At 49.7% G+C, this 22,500-nt stretch overlaps 1 protein-coding gene across 1 annotated transcript in view; it reads right to left on the bottom strand.

Annotated features, from left to right (window-relative positions):
• Positions 1-22,500, bottom strand: part of LOC311229667 (dedicator of cytokinesis protein 3-like) — a gene marked incomplete at both ends in the record, with an annotated part of 403,980 nt that overhangs the window by 161,539 nt on the left and 219,941 nt on the right. Inside the window, 4 exon segments of the mRNA XM_084315742.1 lie at positions 453-463; positions 1,012-1,132; positions 1,135-1,158; positions 1,686-1,746. Of these exon segments, the coding sequence (XP_084171868.1) occupies positions 453-463; positions 1,012-1,132; positions 1,135-1,158; positions 1,686-1,746 (217 nt within the window).

The raw sequence follows: 22,500 nt of genomic DNA, 5'->3' as shown, positions 1-22,500 counted from the left end.
TTCAAAAGTGCCACTGAGTCTAGTCATCAAGGCTATACTATGGTGCACACATAGTTTGTTTACATTAATCATAATTAACAAACATACATCCCCACTGGCATGTATCCATACAGTTTGTTTTATCTGTTTATCTCTCCATTCTCTCCTATACAACCTTGTGCCAACAACATCTCTTGTTATCTCTCATCATCTCAACCCTTTCTTTCTTTCTTTCTTTCTTTCTTTCTTTCTTTCTTTCTTTCTTTCTTTCCTTTCTTCTTTCTTTCTTCTTTCTTTCTTTCTTTCTTTCTTTCTTTCTTTCTTTCTTTCTTTCTTTCTTTCTTTCTTTCTTTCTTTCTTTCTTTCTTTCTTCTCATCACTACTTCTTTCTCTTTTCCATCTCCATGCATTAATTGTTCTTGCCACAGGCCTAGCTGTGGGCTACCCCCCTCCCACACAGAGTGTCTGGTCACATCGCCAGTGTCTGGTCACATCGGCACCAATCAGCATAGTAAAGAAGGCATATTGGAGGAATTAAATGTTAATTAGGTATTCATTGAGGCTGTTGAATTGAATTACTTTAATAAAATGTGCTCACACATTCTTTTTTATTTACAGTTATTATGACAAAAAATATATCATATCCTATCACTTCTGAGAATAGGAGCACTGATCTAGAATCACTGTTCTGGTCAGATTACCATACACCTCACTATGACTTCTGAACCAATCTGGTCTCAGATCAGTACTGCTAATTTGAATACTGGCCCAGTCCACTGAGAAAGCTAGTCTTTGATAGCATGAATTCCACTTAACATTAATTCCTGTTGACCTGGATGACATTGAGTTGAGCTAAGTGTGACTGTATGGGGTGTGTGCGTGTGTGTGAAAGAAAGAAAGAGTGGGAGTGGGGAGAGAGAGAGAGAGGAGAGAGAGAGAGAGAGAGAGAGAGAGAGAGAGAGAGAGAGAGAGAGAGAGAGAGACAGAGACAGAGATAGAGACCAGAGAGAGGAAGAGTGTGTTGCCACTCACGTGTAGACTTTGAGCACAAATTCCTTCTCCTCCTTGAGTTCTGAGATGGTCTGTAACACGTCACTCATGGCCAGAACAGCACAGCCATACGGCCTGCGATACTGAACATGAGGGGGCCCTTCTTACTGTCATTTAACAGCATACGACCTGGAGGATGGCAAGGAGGAGGAGAATGAAATCAAAGTACTTGAGGCATTTTAAAGCTACAGTATGTACATTTTTTTTTTTTTTTTACTCCAAACCCTGTCTTAATGTGGACACATTAATTCACAGTTTACTGTGTGTGTTTCATTAACCAGTGTGGCAGCAGTGCACATCTAAAATGTACATTTTCCTCATTACAATTAAATTACATTCTTATTTAATGTAATTTGTGCATGGTTGAGTCTACATGGTCCTCGTTACAATTAAACTATGTTCTTATTGAACTTAATTTGTACATGGTTGAGTCTACATTGTCCTCATTAGAATTGAATTTTGTTCTTATTGAATGTACTTTGTATGTGGTAGAGCTTATATGGTCCTCATTACAATTACATTACATTACATTCTTATTGAATGTAATTTGTATGTGGTTGGGTTTACAAGGTCCTCATTCCAAATGACGAAGATCTTACACATAGCAGCTTTAAGGAAATGTTATGCCAATGCATTATAAACGCTTTGTGTCTTACCGGTCCTGATGACCTGTGAGACAATGTAGAGGTCTCTCTTCATGTCTTTGTTGCTGAGGTCCTACAAAGAGACAGAGAGAAAAACAGTGTCATGGTTAATGAAACATGGAGCTCCTATGGGCTTTCTAATGTATATGTTAAATATCTGCCACAATACAGAGTGTGTGTATGTGTGTGTACGTGTACGTGTGTGTGTGTGTGTGTGTGTGTGTGTGTGTGTGTGTGTGTGTGTGTGTGTGTGTGTGTGTGTGTGTGTGTGTGTGTGTGTGTGGGGGGGGGGCAGTAAAGACTGTTTTGTTTTCTTTGTGTTTATCTCCCCTTGGCTAGCAGAAACATAGACAAATAGAGAGAGTGAGGGAGAGATTATCGACAGTTAAATCAGAACAGTACCGAGAGGCAAGTTGCTCTCACATAGTAGTTCCATGAGAACATAAATAACCAAAAGGCCATTTTGACATGCTAATGCAAGGTCAACATACAGTAGGTGTAGGTTATTAAGGTTTCCCGTCCATTTAGATGTGATGGATCAAGATCAAGATCAAGAGTTTTATTTGTCACGGCATACAAGTATACAATGAAATGCGGGTGGTCTTGCCCGCAACAATGTGCAATACAGTGGTACAACATATAATAGAATCCAATAAAAAAAAAACATTGTGCAATAAACAGGTAACAGGTAACATGGTGGGACATCTCGGTATCTGTACATAGTTATTTACAGAGCATATAGGACATGCTGGGTCCTTTGGTAGTGCAATACACTGTTACTCTCTGAGTGCCCGTCTCCTAGCGCTGACTAAGGTGATGGATGCCTCGGGGTCTTGGCCAAGATTGCAGTGACTGCTCTACATGCACCTCCGAGGCCTTGGATCAGTTATTTACCGTCGTCTGTCCGTGGTCCTGTCAACTGATTAACAGTATTAACAGACTGTTAACAGATTAACAGTCAACGCGGTTTCATTGCTGGGTTAAGTACTTCTATTCTATTCACATAATATGCTTACTTTATATATCTACTCCATTCACATATATGCTTACCACTTGTATCTATTGCTATGTCCGCCCACTACAATCACATGAGCTGTCTAACGCCTGTCCCGTCTCCCTGTCTCCCTGTGAGTTGCTGTCCTGGAGTGCTGACCGGAGTGTCGGACGTCCCGTGATGAAGGCCGGGAGGTTGCGACCCCCTCTGCGTGCCCCCCTGTCTCCGGAGGTCTCGTAGTGGTGACCGGAGTGCCGGACGTCCCGCGATGATGTCGGGGAGTTTGCGACCCTCTCTGCGCCGCCCCCTATCTCCCTGTCTCCGGCTGTCCCTGAGCAATGACCGGAGTGTTGAATGTCCCGTGACTAAGACGGGGAGGACGTGACCCTCTTTGCGCCGCCCCTGTGCCTCAAATAGATCCGCTATCAGCTCTATCTTTAATCTTTCAAAATGTTCATTTGCTATCGCTATTAGCTCTATCTTTAATCTTTCAAAATGTTCAGTTGCTATTGCATGCACTCATCTGTGTTTCACTACACACATGAGTGCATGCTTACCAACTGTCCGTCTGCAACACTACTATCACCAACATCTAAGAAGGGAGATCCCCCCTTGAATGGCCCTTCTAAGGTTTCTCTCCTCCACACTGCCTGTTGAGCTTTTTTCCCTATTGTTAGGTTTTAGTGAGTTTTTCCTTACCTTCGCGTGGGGTATTTACATTACATTTACATTTAGTCATTTAGCTGACGCTTTTATCCAAAGCGACTTACAAGTTCTGTACGACAAGCCATCAGGAAGGGCACAACTCTATCAGCTGAGCAACAATGTTCATCAAAGTGTTGAGTGCTACAGTGTAGGTTAGTTTATTAGGACAAGTGCATGACAGTACGGTTAGTTAGGGTTAGATTTAATTTTTTTTAAATTCAGATAATGGTTGAAGAAGTCCGTCTTTAGTCGACGGCGAAAGATTGGACGTGATTTGGCTGTCCTAACTGGGGTGGGTAGTTCATTCCACCATTGTGGGGGTATGTCTGGGAGTGCTTGCATTCTTTCATTTATTTGCATTTATCTAAAAAATTTTTGACCTTATGGTGTTCTTGTTCTGTTCTTGACTTATTGTTATGTTTTCTTCTTGACTTGTTTAAAGAAGACCTGTACGGCCCATGGGGACATTAACGTGTGTTGTCGGGCCTTATAAATAAATTTGATTTGATTTGATTTACTGTTGTTATACTATTTCTAAAGTGACCTTTCCTTTTTGGCCATAAGTGTGGGCGTGTGCGGCATGAGTGTGTGCCTGCCATTGTTAAAGTGGCTGCTAGTGCGTGAGCGTGCACAGCGTGCGTGTCGTGTGTGTGCTCATGTGTGCTTGTGTGTGAGAAGTTCAGTGTTCTGTGGCACTCAGTGTTCATTGTTCAAGGCTCTGATGGCCTGGGGGAAGAAGCTGAGCCGAAGCCTCTCTGTCCTAGTAGCTGGGGTTCGCAGGCGTCTGCCTGACCTCAGCAGCTGGAACAGGCTGTTATTGGGGTGGTGGGGGTCTTTCATTATTCTGCAGGCTCTGGATTTGCACCTCTTGTTGTATAGAACCTGCAGGGGAGGTAGTGCAATACCCGTGGTACGCTCGGCTGAGTGCACCACTCTCTGTAGGGCCTTCTTGTCCTGTGCCGTGCTGTTTCCATACCAGGCAGTGATGTTTCCAGTCAAGATGCTCTCTACAGCTCCGGAGTAGAAGGACTGGAGTATCTTCCCCGATACTCTGAACTTCCTTAACTGTCTCAGGTGGTAGAGGCGCTGCTTCGCCTTTTTTACGACTGTGTCTATGTGTGTTGACCATGTCAGATGCTCTGAGATGTGGACCCCCAGGTACTTAAAGCTGCTCACCCTGTCCACGGTAGCCCTGTTTATCATCAGTGGTGTGTGTGTCTCCTGCTGTCCTCTCCTATAATCCACGATCAGCTCCTTGGTTTTACCAATGTTCAGGAGCAGGCTGTTGTCCTGGCACCAGCGTTCCAGTACCTCAACCTCCTCCCGGTAGGCCTTCTCGTCGTTGTCCGAGATCAGCCCCACCACCACCGTGTCGTCTGCAAACTTCACTATGGAGTTGGAGCTGAACTTGGCCACACAATCGTGTGTGTACAGCAGTGATGGGAATAACGGCACTATAAGTAACTTCGTTACTAACGGCGTTCGTTTTTTCAGTAACAAGTAATCTAACGGATTACTCTTCCAATCTTAATAACGTTGTTACCGTTACTACAAAAAAATGCGGCGCGTTACTATGAATTAACCTGTTTCTTTCATCAGACATATCTCTGCGCCGAGAGGCAATAATAATGTTCTTCCTTGTTTAGTGGACAGTGCGCGAGCCAAGCATACATGCTGACGATTGGCTGAGGTTGAATACAATGTCATGGTAAGCCAATCAGAGGTGGAGGTGGGTGGGTGTCTAAAGCATCCAGAGTCTGACACACAGCGCGACAAGACAAGCGATCACTGATCAGTGATCAGTCAGCATGAGAGCGCGGTCCGTGTAGTGTACGTTTTGAGCTCAAAAACGAATCCAACGAACAACACAAGCGACTCAGTCAACATGAGACCGCGGGTCCATGAGCGTTTTGTGTTCACTCTTTGCAGCGCAGGGCACTGAGTGGCCCTACTGCAGTGCTGACAGCCTTATCAACAGTGCTGCACTTCCTGGTTTAATAGGCTTCAGGTGCTCAGAGATATAATATATCTGTATGTCATGCATGTCTTAAATGTAATGATTAGATTAGTTTAGATGATTCGATTAGATTCTTATATCTGTATGTTGTGTATGTCATTGATTGATTGATTGAAAAGTTTATTAACAGATTGCAGAATGGGTACAGTACAGTACAGCTCAATACATACAATTGTTAAGGGGATGCAGACCAGAGAAAGACTTTCGTCATAAATGTCTTGAATTGAAAATGGGGGACCCTGATGTAAACAAGACGAAACTCTTTCTCTGGTCTGCATCCCCTTAACAATTGTGTGTATTGAGCCGTACTGTATTGTACCCATTCTGAAATCTGTTAATTAAAATGTTCAATCAATCAGTATATATTTGTTATTTATTTTTGGTATAGTGCTTAACAAGCATAATTTAATGTTGCCCAGTTGTGGCCTGTTGAGGGGCAATACATATCAAAAGTTCCAAAACATCTATTCTGTTTGTATTTGTATGATCCACTATATAAACATAGTAATTATAATATCTACATAGCCTACATGGCATTTGATTGGAGGCTAGTCTCACTTTGTCCCACAGCAACATTAAAATAGTTTAGATTTGTGTATGTTGTTTATGTAAAAAAAAATCTTGAAAGTAACGCAATAGTTACTTTCTGAAGTAACTAGTTACTTTTATAATTTGTAACTGAGTAAGTAATTTAGTTACTTTTTGGAAGAAGTAACTAGTAACTGTAACTAGTAACTTTTTTAAAGTAACTTGCCCAACACTGGTGTACAGTGAGTACAGCAGGGGGCTCAGAACACAGCCCTGGGGGGACCCGATGCTCAGGGTGATGGTGTTGGAGGTCTGACCTCCCACCCTGACCGCCTGGGGTCTTTCGCTCAGAAAGTCCAGTACCCAGGCGCTCAGGGCGGAGCTCAGACCCAGCTCGATCAGCTTGTCCACCAGTCTGGTGGGGACTATGGTGTTGAACGCTGAGCTGTAGTCAATGAACAACAGTCTCACATAGCCCCCCTTCTGACGGTCAAGGTGAGAGAGGGTGCTGTGCAGTACCTGGGAGACCGCGTCGTCAGTGGACCTGTTTGTCCTGTATGGAAATTGCATAGGGTCCATATCACTGGGGAGGGAGGCACAAATGTGGTCCTTGACCAGCCTCTCGAAACATTTCATGACCACAGAGGTGAGTGCCACCGGTCTGTAGTCATTGAGACATGTTGGGGAGGGTTTCTTCGGTACAGGGATGATGGTAGACATCTTGAAGCAGGCAGGGACCACTGACTCCGCCAGGGATTGATTAAATATGGCGGTGAACACCGGGGCTAGCTGGTTGGCACAGGACTTAAGTATGCATCCTGTTATACCATCTGGGCCAGCAGCCTTCCTGGTGTTCACCTGCATAAATGCTCTTCTCACACTGTGTTCCGACAACGAGAGAGCGTCCCCGCCCCCCCGCGGTTGCCCCCCCCCCCCCCCCTCCACAACAGCCGGCGCGCCAGTGACGTCACTAGCCGGTGGGCTAGCGTCGCCACTGTTTGCACCAAACCGTGCGTAGAAGGAGTTGAGTTTGTCCGCGAGAGAGGCGTCGTCGCTCCCCATTGAGGGGGCGCTGACTTTGTAGTCAGTTATTGTCTTCAGTCCCCGCCATAAGCCTCTTGTGTCGTTTTGTGCCATTTGTGTCTCCAGTTTATCAGCATATGTCCGTTTTGCAAGTTTTACAGCCTTGCGCAGAGTGTAGACTGAAGCCTTGTACTCCTCCATGTTTCCTGACACTCTGCCCCGGTTGTAAGCAGTGGTGCGAGAGTTCAGAGCTGCTCTGATAGTACTGTCCACCCACGGTTTCTGGTTTGGGAAAACTCGCACCTTTTTCGTGGGGACAATACTATCAGCTATTGTTGTAATGTAGCTCACCACGGTGTCCGCGAGCTCGCTGACGTCACTGGCGCTTCCCTGGAACATATTCCAATCCGTGTCTGCGAGCACGTCCTGGAGCGTGGCCTCTGATTCGTCAGTCCATTTTTTTGTCTCACGTGACACGACGGCGTCACGTGATCTTTGTTTGTAGGCAGGGAACAACAAGATGGAGTCGTGATCGCTCGAGCTTGTAGACCTCGTCAATGGCGGAGCTGCTACCGCCTTGTAGCCGGCTCTGAACGGGGTATAACAGTGGTCGAGTGTGTTCCTCCCTCTTGTGGAGCAGGCGATGTGCTGAAAAAAGGACGGCATCACTTTTGTTGTGAAGGATCAGATTAAACCGAATATGTATATTTATTTATATATATATATTTAATTGTATTTGTATATCGTTTGATATCCCCTGTATATTCCTTGTACAATATGCATTGAATATCCCCGTTTCTACTAAACAGCCCATAATAGTTTCATTCTACCATTGGACGAGAACCTGGCGCCAGGTTGCCATACCCCTAGGTCCAGGTTCAATCGTGCCGCCTAACATGTCGTGGCAAGCCCCGGTTCCGCGCAGGAATATGTCGGGCGAAATACGAATGGTACTATTTGTTCATAGCGCATATATATATGGCGCAAGTAAAGTAGAACTTTCTTTTTAGTCCAGTTCTTTACCCTCCAACAGAGTGACAGACGCAAAGCCTCCCCACGACGCACGTGCGGTGTAGTAAGGCCTACTTGGCCCAGAATAGGCATTGAGATATCGTGTAGATTAATAGTTGAATGGTCATCGTTTGGCACCATACCGTCGAGTTGGACGTATTCTATTAAGCTAATAATAGTCTATTTATGTATGGTGCATCGTTCGGTTAGAGTTCTAAAGTTATCAGTACCCCCATCGTTCCTGACGTTATCTGGACGCTTAACCAGGCTGGTCAGACCCCTAGTGGTGATTGCATCCGAGGAGCTCCGGGCCAAGAGCGACTGGACCTGTATATTGGATTACTCTACCCGGACGACGGCGAGCCTTCCACGGCTTGGATTATGCTTTGTGTGCTTTGATTATTCCATGGATAAAGGCCAACACTGCGGAGTGTTGGAATTACCCCCCGGAGAGGACTCCAGGTGAGACGGCGCTCTACACGTGAGGTCGCCTCACGTCTCTCCGTTGTGGACCGGCAGATACCGTCCACAGAGGGTCCAGCTGTATTCGTCTGCGGTCCGAGGTTCTGTGGGCACCGTGTCCAAGACTTTGGATTCTCCCAAGACACCGTCGACCAGATGGGATACCGCCAGCGGCTTCTCTAACCCCCCCTCCTACTGTCTTACAACCAGCGGGACCCCCCCCCCCCTTAGTGTATCCAGCTATAATCATTTAAGTACCATCGCTATCGTTTCCTAAATATTCCAGGTTGTATACTTACTCCCTGCGCAACCAGAGATTGGACATTCAATGTTGATTTACCTACGAATACTCATTTGCCATAAAAGTGCATATTCCATATTTCAAATCATAAATGTAATTAAGTGATCGTTGTATACACCCTTTGCTGTATTAAACCTTGCCCGGCCCCACACTCGGCCCCTCCCTACTAGGCGTGCTACTGCGCTTCCGCCAGGACAAGGTAGCTATAAGCGGGGATATCAAAGGGATGTTCTTGCAGGTGAGACTAGTAGAGGAGGACAAGCCTCTGCTACGGTTCCTATGGAGAGAGAAGATCGGAGATGAGAACCCATCCATCTACCAGTGGGAAGTACTCCCCTTCGGAACCACATGCAGCCCGTGCTGTGCTACCTTTGCACTACAGAAACACGTCACAGAGGACCCAGCAGCAGATGAAGAGGTCCAACACAGTGTGAAGAACAGTTTCTACGTGGACAACTGTTTACAAAGCGTCTCGACTCAAGAAGAAGCCGAGGCTCTCCTAATCAAGTTACGCGCCTCCCTAATCAAAGGCGGCTTTGATCTCAGGCAGTGGGCCAGCAGCGACCCGCACGTATTGCGCAGCCTCTCCTCCGCGGACAAGGCTGCCAGCAGCGAGACCTGGATGGCGACAATCCCAGGAGAAGCCCAAGAAATGACACTAGGACTAGTCTGGCGCTTCAAAACAGACTCGCTCCACTATAGACACAAACCCCTGACCACGGAGCAGGGAAGGTCGACGGCGATACCGACCACCAGACGGAGTGTGTACAGAACACTCGCCAGACAATATGACCCGTTGGGATGTATTCTACCTTACACCACCAGGGCAAAGATGATTGTACGAGCACTATGGGACAAGGACCAGGGCTGGGACGACCCAATACCCGCACACCTTGCCTCAACATGGAGAGAGTGGGAGACGGAACTCCGCTCACTCCCAGGTGTCAATATACGCCGCAGCTACTTCCCATCCACAGTGAGGCCAGAGACATGCGAGATTGAGCTACACGTCTTCAGCGACGCCTCCGAAGTAGCCTACGGATCGGTGGCCTATTTGCGTGCCCAAGAGATGGGAGGAAAGATACACACTGCTTTCATCCTGGCCCGCTCAAGAATAGCCCCACGTAAGCAACAATCTATCCCACGTCTAGAGCTCTGCGCAGCCCTCGCAGGAGCGCATCTAGCCACGTTAATCCAACGTGAACTCACCATTCCGGTGCATAGAACAATCTTGTGGTCAGATTCCATGACAGTACTCACATGGATCAAGTCTGATTCATGCAGATACAAGGTCTTCGTGGGAGTCAGAGTCACCGAGATTCAAGAATTAACAGAAGAAGCAAGCTGGCGGTATGTGGACACCAAACACAACCCAGCTGACGTCATCACCCGGGGAATGTCTCTGGATGACCTAACCCGTCGCAACATCTACAGTGACGGACCAGCATTCCTCAAGCTCCCGGAAGGAGATTGGCCTACGCCCACCCCGAGGGAAGCAAGTAACGAGGAGGCTGAGAACAAGAAGCCTATGTTCTGTGGACTGAGCACTGTCGCCTCCACAGACCCCAACATAGATGACTGCATTACCCTAGAGAGTGCGCAGCAAAGAACATTCCTGCGGCACCACCCAGAGATTCAGTCCACCACTGACATGTCAGCAGCTGACTACGAAGAAGCAGAACTTCTTCTACTACAACGAGCCCAGAGAGACTCGTTCCCCGATGAGCTAGACTGTCTACAGGGAGGAAACCCCGTCCCATCAGACAGCAGACTGATTCACCTGGCACCAGAGAGTGACGCCCATAATCTCATCAGAGTGGGTGGTCGCCTGCGGAGAGCCCCCGATCTACCAGATGACATTAAGCACCCGATCGTCTTGAACAGCCGACACAAGGTCACAGAGCTGATCATAAAGAAATACGACGAGGATGTACACCACGCAGGAGCAGAGAGAGTCTTCGCGGAGATCAGACGTCGTTATTGGATATTGCAAGGGAGAGAAGCAGTACGGCGCTTCCAGCGAACCTGTCTAGACTGCCGTAAGTGGCGCGCGCAGCCCAGCATACCACGGATGGCTGACCTACCCCCCTGTCGCCTCCGAATCGGCGACAAGCCATTCCACTCCACAGGCATGGACTGCTTTGGCCCGTTGTATATAAAGAGAGGAAGAGGCACCGAGAAGCGGTGGGGTATTGTATTCAAATGCATGACCACCAGAGCGATACATATCGAGCTCCTTCGGACCATGAGCACAGACTCATTCCTTATGGCCTTCCGGAGATTCACATCACGGAAAGGAAAACCGTCTACATTGTTGTCTGATCACGGGACCAACTTCAAAGGCGGAGAAAGAGAGCTGAGAGAGAGCTTCCAAGCTATGGGCCCAGAACTTAAGACCCACCTCGCTCCAGCCCAGATCGACTTCCAGTTTAATCCCCCGAACGCACCCCACTTCGGTGGAACCTGGGAACGAGAAGTACGTTCTATAAAGACAGCCCTGTACGCCGTACTTGGAGCCCAGACTGTGGCGGAGGAAGTCCTAATGACAGTCCTCACGGAGATCGAGGGAGTATTGAACTCAAAGCCCCTCGGTTACGTCTCCAGTGATGTAGCAGATGTCGACCCAGTCACCCCCAACACACTCCTAATGGGGCGGCTGGACCCCGCGCTACCCCAGACAATGTACAGGCCTGAAGAAGCGAACGGCCGAAGAATGTGGAGGTACAGCCAAGTACTAGCTGACAAGTTTTGGAGCAGCTTCCTACTTCACTACCTACCGTCTCTACAGACCCGCCAGAAGTGGGTAAAAGAGAGAGACAATTTGACAGAAGGAACAGTCGTCATGATTATTGACCAGTCACTACCCAGAGCTATGTGGCCGGCTGGCCGCGTAAGCAAAGTGATCACCGGTGCCGATGGCAAGGTCCGAGCAGCTGAAGTACTCGTCCAAGGGCGCACTTACACACGTCCCGTGGCGAGGCTCATAGAACTGCCCCGACTCCCAGATACTATCGATGATGACCATGACCCCATGACTTTGTGAGTTGACTGACCCTTACAGCGGACCTTGAGTGGTAGACAGTGCGGTTAATCTGTCTCTGTTTAGCTAATTAGGTGGGACTAATTAGGGGGCGGCTGTTGTGAAGGATCAGATTAAACCGAATATGTATATTTATTTATATATATATATTTAATTGTATTTGTATATCGTTTGATATCCCCTGTATATTCCTTGTACAATATGCATTGAATATCCCCGTTTCTACTAAACAGCCCATAATAGTTTCATTCTACCATTGGACGAGAACCTGGCGCCAGGTTGCCATACCCCTAGGTCCAGGTTCAATCGTGCCGCCTAACATGTCGTGGCAAGCCCCGGTTCCGCGCAGGAATATGTCGGGCGAAATACGAATGGTACTATTTGTTCATAGCGCATATATATATGGCGCAAGTAAAGTAGAACTTTCTTTTTAGTCCAGTTCTTTACCCTCTAACAGAGTGACAGACGCAAAGCCTCCCCACGACGCACGTGCGGTGTAGTAAGGCCTACTTGGCCCAGAATAGGCATTGAGATATCGTGTAGATTAATAGTTGAATGGTCATCGTTTGGCACCATACCGTCGAGTTGGACGTATTCTATTAAGCTAATAATAGTCTATTTATGTATGGTGCATCGTTCGGTTAGAGTTCTAAAGTTATCAGTACCCCCATCGTTCCTGACGTTATCTGGACGCTTAACCAGGCTGGTCAGACCCCTAGTGGTGATTGCATCCGAGGAGCTCCGGGCCAAGAGCGACTGGACCTGTATATTGGATTACTCTACCCGGACGACGGCGAGCCTTCCACGGCTTGGATTATGCTTTGTGTGCTTTGATTATTCCATGGATAAAGGCCAACACTGCGGAGTGTTGGAATTACCCCCCGGAGAGGACTCCAGGTGAGACGGCGCTCTACACGTGAGGTCGCCTCACGTCTCTCCGTTGTGGACCGGCAGATACCGTCCACAGAGGGTCCAGCTGTATTCGTCTGCGGTCCGAGGTTCTGTGGGCACCGTGTCCAAGACTTTGGATTCTCCCAAGACACCGTCGGCCAGATGGGATACCGCCAGCGGCTTCTCTAACCCCCCCTCCTACTGTCTTACAACCAGCGGGACCCCCCCCCCCCCCTTAGTGTATCCAGCTATAATCATTTAAGTACCATCGCTATCGTTTCCTAAATATTCCAGGTTGTATACTTACTCCCTGCGCAACCAGAGATTGGACATTCAATGTTGATTTACCTACGAATACTCATTTGCCATAAAAGTGCATATTCCATATTTCAAATCATAAATGTAATTAAGTGATCGTTGTATACACCCTTTGCTGTATTAAACCTTCGATTTGGTACATTTGTGTGGATTCGTTTCATCAGGTGGGAAAGTGTTCATCATACTTATATCTTGTACTGGGTGGCCAGAAGTTAAAGTACATGAGGTAGTGGTATTAAATATCATATCTAACAATACAGTCAGGGAATTGTACCCCTCAGTTACAACTTTCTTCAGATTCGCCTGGTTGAAATCACCAGCCACGATCGTCGCCGCGTCTGGGTGTTTGATCTGGTGTTTATTGAGATGGTCGTGTAGTTCCACCAGCGCCTTGCCAGTATTCGCCTGTGGAGGGATATATACGGCGGTCATGATGACCGCGGTGAACTCACGCGGGAGGTGGAACGGGCGGCACAGAATTGAAAGATGTTCCATGTCTGGGGAGCACGAGCTTGAGAGAACATGCACTTCTTTGGGGTTCACCCAGACATTGTTCGTGATGAGACAGACCCCACCGCCGACGTTCTTGCCAGAGGCTGCCGTGCGGTCCGCTCGTAGGACGGTGAAGGAGTCGGAGGGAGAGATACTATTATCCGGAGTCGCTGGTTTGAGCCATGTTTCCGTGAAACACATGATGTTGACGTCTCTCATCTCCCGTTGGAAGCGGACCCTCGCCCTCAAGTCATCCATCCTTCCCTCCAACGAACGTGCATTCGCCAGAAAGATGGATGGAATTGCTGGGCGGTAAGCAGCTCTTTTTAATCTCAGCCTGATACCTCCTCGTCTCCCTCTGTGCCTCTTCTTGCCGTTTCCTTTGTCTTTTTCTTTGTTGCCGTTCTCCCGCCTGATCTCTGTTGGCCATTCTAGACATAAAGTGACTCCAAACTCCTCTTTGAGTCCGGGGTTTAGGTCCATAAGTGTCTGGCGGTCGTATGACATACCCGCCAGTGATGCTTTAATAAAAAAAGAGGCGCTAAACCAGAGCTAAACCAGAGGCGACTGACCGGGGTCGCGCCATAATGCTATTATGGAGCCAGGGCCCTTGTATTGTGCATGCTGTGACATGGTTCTGGCACAACTAAATGGAATGGAACCCTAATTAATGTTATTAACTACACCTATGTTACCCTGCATTTGGCATGTCAACAATTCCCACTGTGACTTTGAAACATGTTGGGAGAGCAACTTCAAACTGCTGCAGGGATAAATGGTTTCCTCATGGACCACTGTATTTATTCACTATAGCCATATTCACTCGAAAATTACATAAACTATAATTGTTTGTATTGTTTTGTCTTTGGCTGCCACTTCCTCACAAGCTCACATTCAAATTCTGACAAGTGAAATGTTTTTGCACGGTCACCTGGGCTGAGGAGTAGACATCTTGGTCTAGCACAATAACATCCCTGTATTAAATTATTTACATTGTGAAAATGGTATCAATCTAAGTGTGCAGAAATCATTCCTATCTATGAAGTGCTACTGGAGCGCCCCCGACCTTGTTGTATTTAAAAGGCTCTAGGCCAGTGGTCACCAACCTTTTTAAGCCCAAGATCCCTTTCTTTTTTTGTGAAGGCAAGATCTACCTATTGAAGCGTTGAGAGAAAAAGACAGCCAAGATTGTACTTTAAACTAAATTACTTTTATTTGCCTGTATTCTAATTACATGCAATGCTTTGGTCCAACATTAACACTTTAATCGCCGGAAACGCAGAAACTCGTCTTTCCCCGCCATGCTCATTCTGCCGAAGACGCCGTAACACGTCTTTGATATCAATATTTCAAAAATCTGTGATCGAAATCATATTTCTCCCCCGGGGACCTGAGATATACTGCTGAGCTCCACTCAACTCTCTAACGGTTCAAGAGCGCCATCTGGTGGCCGATCGGGGGATCGCCCAGGGGAGAAACAGGATGTAGAAGCTGGTACTCATTTCAATTCGGTCCGATCACTCGCTATAGGTCCCGGGACTCGAGCTCGACACAATACATAGCGATCCGTTGCCAATAACCCGATAAACAACATGATTTGGACGTATATACTATTATACAACCTGGAAATGGATCGGGTATTTCTCCATCCCATAATAGAAAAAATTCTGTTCCACGCTCATCTGCCAAAGGTGCGAGGAAGCTACGGTGAGTTTCAGCGTTATTTTCTAATGTCCTCTAGATACTAACTGCTCTAATGATCATATCACCCACACTAGATGAATGATATAACGTTGCCCACGGAATTATAAACGACCCCCCGCCCATCCGGTCAACATCAGATCATACGTAGTAACTTCTAGAACTACGTGCAGTTGAAATTTTTTATCTGGCACCGATCGCTATCAAACTGTATTTGATCATCAATATAATGCATTTAGGGCTATAAATCAAGTTCTGGAGAAAGCTGCAGAAAACGATAAAAACATACTTATACTTTAGACCGTATTTTAGTATGAATATGTGAATGAAAAAGTATAACGTTGCTACACCCTGAACAATAGATATAGGACATTGAATGGGCCATAATAATGTCAATTTAGCAATACAATTTAAAAAGTTATAGCCCTGCAAAGAAGGGGAACTTCTCCATAGACAAATAGAGCTGGCTAGGGATGTTAAATTATGAATTTAACCATGGCGATCAAAGTGTTAAAACGTCAAAGTACAACTGTAATATGTACTTTCTCAGTCAGTGCAGTCATCTTATGCAGCATCACTTTTCACATCAAAACAAAAGTAGAACTGTAATGTGGACTTTCTCATATTATTAACATTGACAAACATATTTACAATTAGCATTTTATAAAGTAGAACTGTAATGTGTACTTTCTCAGTCAGTGCTAAGTGCAATCAGTGCTAAGTGCAGCATCACTTTTCACATAAAAAAAAAAGTAGAACTGTAATGTGGACTTTCTCATATTATTAACATTGACAAACATATTTACAATTAGCATTGTAGAACTGTAATGTGGACTCTCAGGGAAAGATCTAAAAAAAATTATTAAATATATATATATTTTTTTTAGGGAAAGATCTACACTACAGGGAAAGTCTCAAAGATCGACCAGTCGATCGCGATCGACAGGTTGGTGACCACTGCTCTAGGCTGTTGTTTTATACATTGTAGATAATAAATAGCGCGATCTCTCTCTCTCTCTCTCTCTCTCTCTCTCTCTCTCTCTCTCTCTCTCTCTCTCTCTCTCTCTCTCTCTCTCTCTCTCTAACCCTAACCCTAACCCTAACCCTAACCCTAACCCTAACCCGATACGGTGCCCCGGGAACCCCTTTTGGCCAGGTTAAGAGTGTCTCAGGCATTTTCGAGACAGGAAGCCGATTAGGAAAAGCTTACCCACCCCCAGATGGACCCAGGGTAGAAGGCCTGCGTGGATCCGGGCAACGGTGCTCCCGTGGGACCCGATGCGGAGCCCCGGGACGTCCGGGGACCCAGAGCCTGGTTCTCAGCATTTTCGATGCATGAAGTGATTGAGGGAAAGCGCCCCCACAACGGGATGTACCCGGGGGTAGAAGGCCCGACTGGATCCGAGCAACGGTGCCCCCTTGGGGGCCAGTTGCGGGTAAGTTGTGGGTCTTCAGCAGAGCCTGGTTCTCAGCATTTTCGATGCAGGAAGTGATTGAGGGAAAGCGCCCCCAGAACGAGATGGACCCAGGGTAGAAGGCCCGAGTGGATCCGTGCAACGGTGCTCCCGTGGGACCCGATACGGTGCCCCGGGGACCCGATACGGTGCTCCCGTGGGAACCGATTAAGAGGCTAAGATTTTCTCAGGCATTTTCGAGACAGGACGCCGATTAGGAAAAGCTTACCCACCCCCAGATGGACCCAGGGTAGAAGGCCTGCGTGGATCCGGGCAACGGTGCTCCCGTGGGACCCTAACCCTAACCCTAACCCTAACCCTAACCCTAACCCTAACCCTAACCCTAACCCGATACGGTGCCCCGGGAACCCCTTTTGGCCAGGTTAAGAGTGTCTCAGGCATTTTCGAGACAGGAAGCCGATTAGGAAAAGCTTACCCACCCCCAGATGGACCCAGGGTAGAAGGCCTGCGTGGATCCGGGCAACGGTGCTCCCATGGGACCCGATGCGGAGCCCCGGGACGTCCGGGGACCCAGAGCCTGGTTCTCAGCATTTTCGATGCATGAAGTGATTGAGGGAAAGCGCCCCCACAACGGGATGTACCCGGGGGTAGAAGGCCCGACTGGATCCGAGCAACGGTGCCCCCTTGGGGGCCAGTTGCGGGTAAGTTGTGGGTCTTCAGCAGAGCCTGGTTCTCAGCATTTTCGATGCAGGAAGTGATTGAGGGAAAGCGCCCCCAGAACGAGATGGACCCAGGGTAGAAGGCCCGAGTGGATCCGTGCAACAGTGCTCCCGTGGGACCCGATACGGTGCCCCGGGGACCCGATACGGTGCTCCCGTGGGAACCGATTAAGAGGCTAAGATTTTCTCAGGCATTTTCGAGACAGGACGCCGATTAGGAAAAGCTTACCCACCCCCAGATGGACCCAGGGTAGAAGGCCTGCGTGGATCCGGGCAACGGTGCTCCCGTGGGACCCTAACCCTAACCCTAACCCTAACCCTAACCCTAACCCTAACCCGATACGGTGCCCCGGGAACCCCTTTTGGCCAGGTTAAGAGTGTCTCAGGCATTTTCGAGACAGGAAGCCGATTAGGAAAAGCTTACCCACCCCCAGATGGACCCAGGGTAGAAGGCCTGCGTGGATCCGGGCAACGGTGCTCCCGTGGGACCCGATGCGGAGCCCCGGGACGTCCGGGGACCCAGAGCCTGGTTCTCAGCATTTTCGATGCATGAAGTGATTGAGGGAAAGCGCCCCCACAACGGGATGTACCCGGGGGTAGAAGGCCCGACTGGATCCGAGCAACGGTGCCCCCTTGGGGGCCAGTTGCGGGTAAGTTGTGGGTCTTCAGCAGAGCCTGGTTCTCAGCATTTTCGATGCAGGAAGTGATTGAGGGAAAGCGCCCCCAGAACGAGATGGACCCAGGGTAGAAGGCCCGAGTGGATCCGTACAACGGTGCTCCCGTGGGACCCGATACGGTGCCCCCGGGACCCGATACAGTGCTCCCGTGGGAACCGATTAAGAGGCTAAGATTTTCTCAGGCATTTTCGAGACAGGAAGCCGATTAGGAAAAGCTTACCCACCCCCAGATGGACCCAGGGTAGAAGGCCTGCGTGGATCCGGGCAACGGTGCTCCCGTGGGACCCTAACCCTAACCCTAACCCTAACCCTAACCCTAACCCTAACCCTAACCCTAACCCGATACGGTGCCCCGGGAACCCCTTTTGGCCAGGTTAAGAGTGTCTCAGGCATTTTCGAGACAGGAAGCCGATTAGGAAAAGCTTACCCACCCCCAGATGGACCCAGGGTAGAAGGCCTGCGTGGATCCGGGCAACGGTGCTCCCGTGGGACCCGATGCGGAGCCCCGGGACGTCCGGGGACCCAGAGCCTGGTTCTCAGCATTTTCGATGCATGAAGTGATTGAGGGAAAGCGCCCCCACAACGGGATGTACCCGGGGGTAGAAGGCCCGACTGGATCCGAGCAACGGTGCCCCCTTGGGGGCCAGTTGCGGGTAAGTTGTGGGTCTTCAGCAGAGCCTGGTTCTCAGCATTTTCGATGCAGGAAGTGATTGAGGGAAAGCGCCCCCAGAACGAGATGGACCCAGGGTAGAAGGCCCGAGTGGATCCGTGCAACGGTGCTCCCGTGGGACCCGATACGGTGCCCCGGGGACCCGATACGGTGCTCCCGTGGGAACCGATTAAGAGGCTAAGATTTTCTCAGGCATTTTCGAGACAGGACGCCGATTAGGAAAAGCTTACCCACCCCCAGATGGACCCAGGGTAGAAGGCCTGCGTGGATCCGGGCAACGGTGCTCCCGTGGGACCCTAACCCTAACCCTAACCCTAACCCTAACCCTAACCCTAACCCGATACGGTGCCCCGGGAACCCCTTTTGGCCAGGTTAAGAGTGTCTCAGGCATTTTCGAGACAGGAAGCCGATTAGGAAAAGCTTACCCACCCCCAGATGGACCCAGGGTAGAAGGCCTGCGTGGATCCGGGCAACGGTGCTCCCGTGGGACCCAATGCGGAGCCCCGGGACGTCCGGGGACCCAGAGCCTGGTTCTCAGCATTTTCGATGCATGAAGTGATTGAGGGAAAGCGCCCCCACAACGGGATGTACCCGGGGGTAGAAGGCCCGACTGGATCCGAGCAACGGTGCCCCCTTGGGGGCCAGTTGCGGGTAAGTTGTGGGTCTTCAGCAGAGCCTGGTTCTCAGCATTTTCGATGCAGGAAGTGATTGAGGGAAAGCGCCCCCAGAACGAGATGGACCCAGGGTAGAAGGCCCGAGTGGATCCGTACAACGGTGCTCCCGTGGGACCCGATACGGTGCCCCCGGGACCCGATACAGTGCTCCCGTGGGAACCGATTAAGAGGCTAAGATTTTCTCAGGCATTTTCGAGACAGGAAGCCGATTAGGAAAAGCTTACCCACCCCCAGATGGACCCAGGGTAGAAGGCCTGCGTGGATCCGGGCAACGGTGCTCCCGTGGGACCCTAACCCTAACCCTAACCCTAACCCTAACCCTAACCCTAACCCGAACCCTAACCCGATACGGTGCCCCGGGAACCCCTTTTGGCCAGGTTAAGAGTGTCTCAGGCATTTTCGAGACAGGAAGCCGATTAGGAAAAGCTTACCCACCCCCAGATGGACCCAGGGTAGAAGGCCTGCGTGGATCCGGGCAACGGTGCTCCCGTGGGACCCGATGCGGAGCCCCGGGACGTCCGGGGACCCAGAGCCTGGTTCTCAGCATTTTCGATGCATGAAGTGATTGAGGGAAAGCGCCCCCACAACGGGATGTACCCGGGGGTAGAAGGCCCGACTGGATCCGAGCAACGGTGCCCCCTTGGGGGCCAGTTGCGGGTAAGTTGTGGGTCTTCAGCAGAGCCTGGTTCTCAGCATTTTCGATGCAGGAAGTGATTGAGGGAAAGCGCCCCCAGAACGAGATGGACCCAGGGTAGAAGGCCCGAGTGGATCCGTGCAACGGTGCTCCCGTGGGACCCGATACGGTGCTCCCGTGGGAACCGATTAAGAGGCTAAGATTTTCTCAGGCATTTTCGAGACAGGACGCCGATTAGGAAAAGCTTACCCACCCCCAGATGGACCCAGGGTAGAAGGCCTGCGTGGATCCGGGCAACGGTGCTCCCGTGGGACCCTAACCCTAACCCTAACCCTAACCCTAACCCTAACCCTAACCCGATACGGTGCCCCGGGAACCCCTTTTGGCCAGGTTAAGAGTGTCTCAGGCATTTTCGAGACAGGAAGCCGATTAGGAAAAGCTTACCCACCCCCAGATGGACCCAGGGTAGAAGGCCTGCGTGGATCCGGGCAACGGTGCTCCCGTGGGACCCGATGCGGAGCCCCGGGACGTCCGGGGACCCAGAGCCTGGTTCTCAGCATTTTCGATGCATGAAGTGATTGAGGGAAAGCGCCCCCACAATGGGATGTACCCGGGGGTAGAAGGCCCGACTGGATCCGAGCAACGGTGCCCCCTTGGGGGCCAGTTGCGGGTAAGTTGTGGGTCTTCAGCAGAGCCTGGTTCTCAGCATTTTCGATGCAGGAAGTGATTGAGGGAAAGCGCCCCCAGAACGAGATGGACCCAGGGTAGAAGGCCCGAGTGGATCCGTGCAACGGTGCTCCCGTGGGACCCGATACGGTGCCCCGGGGACCCGATACGGTGCTCCCGTGGGAACCGATTAAGAGGCTAAGATTTTCTCAGGCATTTTCGAGACAGGACGCCGATTAGGAAAAGCTTACCCACCCCCAGATGGACCCAGGGTAGAAGGCCTGCGTGGATCCGGGCAACGGTGCTCCCGTGGGACCCTAACCCTAACCCTAACCCTAACCCTAACCCTAACCCTAACCCTAACCCTAACCCGATACGGTGCCCCGGGAACCCCTTTTGGCCAGGTTAAGAGTGTCTCAGGCATTTTCGAGACAGGAAGCCGATTAGGAAAAGCTTACCCACCCCCAGATGGACCCAGGGTAGAAGGCCTGCGTGGATCCGGGCAACGGTGCTCCCGTGGGACCCGATGCGGAGCCCCGGGACGTCCGGGGACCCAGAGCCTGGTTCTCAGCATTTTCGATGCATGAAGTGATTGAGGGAAAGCGCCCCCACAACGGGATGTACCCGGGGGTAGAAGGCCCGACTGGATCCGAGCAACGGTGCCCCCTTGGGGGCCAGTTGCGGGTAAGTTGTGGGTCTTCAGCAGAGCCTGGTTCTCAGCATTTTCGATGCAGGAAGTGATTGAGGGAAAGCGCCCCCAGAACGAGATGGACCCAGGGTAGAAGGCCCGAGTGGATCCGTGCAACGGTGCTCCCGTGGGACCCGATACGGTGCCCCGGGGACCCGATACGGTGCTCCCGTGGGAACCGATTAAGAGGCTAAGATTTTCTCAGGCATTTTCGAGACAGGACGCCGATTAGGAAAAGCTTACCCACCCCCAGATGGACCCAGGGTAGAAGGCCTGCGTGGATCCGGGCAACGGTGCTCCCGTGGGACCCTAACCCTCACTCACAATGCTCACAATGCAGTATGCACGTTCTGAGACTCGTGCTGCGTTATGACTTGTCATAAGTGGATTGTATATAGAAACAACTCACCAAAATGTACTATTGAACAACTGATTCTATTTTTTTTTATCTATGGAGGGGGGGGGGGGGGACCCCCCTTCACCCCCCCTTCACCCCCCCTCCCCCCACCACCCGCGACGTACAACTATAAGTAGCACCGGCCGCAACAGCCACCCTCCACCACTGACCACGCCCCCAAATGTGTCCCCTCCACCATTGAAAAAAAAAAAAGCCCTTGCACTCTCCACACAGCGAAATCCTGTCTAAGGCTGCGGTTACACTAATGGCCAGTTTTCGTTTCGTTTTCAGGGTCAGTTTCGCTTTTCAGAACGCAACGTAATGGCAGGCAAGTTAGACATTGTTTTTGCCTCCTGAGCAGTGATGCCAGTAACGCGTTACTAAGTAACGCGTTATTGTAATCTGATTACTTTTCCCCAAAAATAGTAATCTAACGCGTTAATCTTTAAAAGCCAGTAATCTGATTGCAGTTACTTGTCCAAGTGGCTGTGCATTACTATTTCGTTACTATCTCATCATAAATTCATAATGCAGGCGGAATGCAGTATTTTATTTCGTTTTCGACAGTCAAAAATACATTTTGAGCTGTTTTTCTTTTGGGAGTGACGTGGTGTGGCAGTGAAAGGGTTAAATACAAGAATGTGTCCCGCGGCGTGACTGGTCCCTCTGTCTGTGAGTGACTCTGCTTTGGTCCAATCACATTCCCCATCCACAGTCTGCGAATCAGAGGCAGAGTAGGGCGGGTCTTCACAGCACGTCATGTGACATATGCGCCAATCGTGTGACAGCAGGGCTCCGTCGTCG

Source organism: Notolepis coatsorum, assembly GCF_963971535.1.
Source record: "Notolepis coatsorum genome assembly, chromosome: 6".
In the NCBI taxonomy this organism is placed as follows: Eukaryota; Metazoa; Chordata; class Actinopteri; order Aulopiformes; family Paralepididae; genus Notolepis; species Notolepis coatsorum.
Note: the sequence above shows the minus strand (reverse complement) of the source record. Positions and strands in the feature narration are given on the sequence as shown.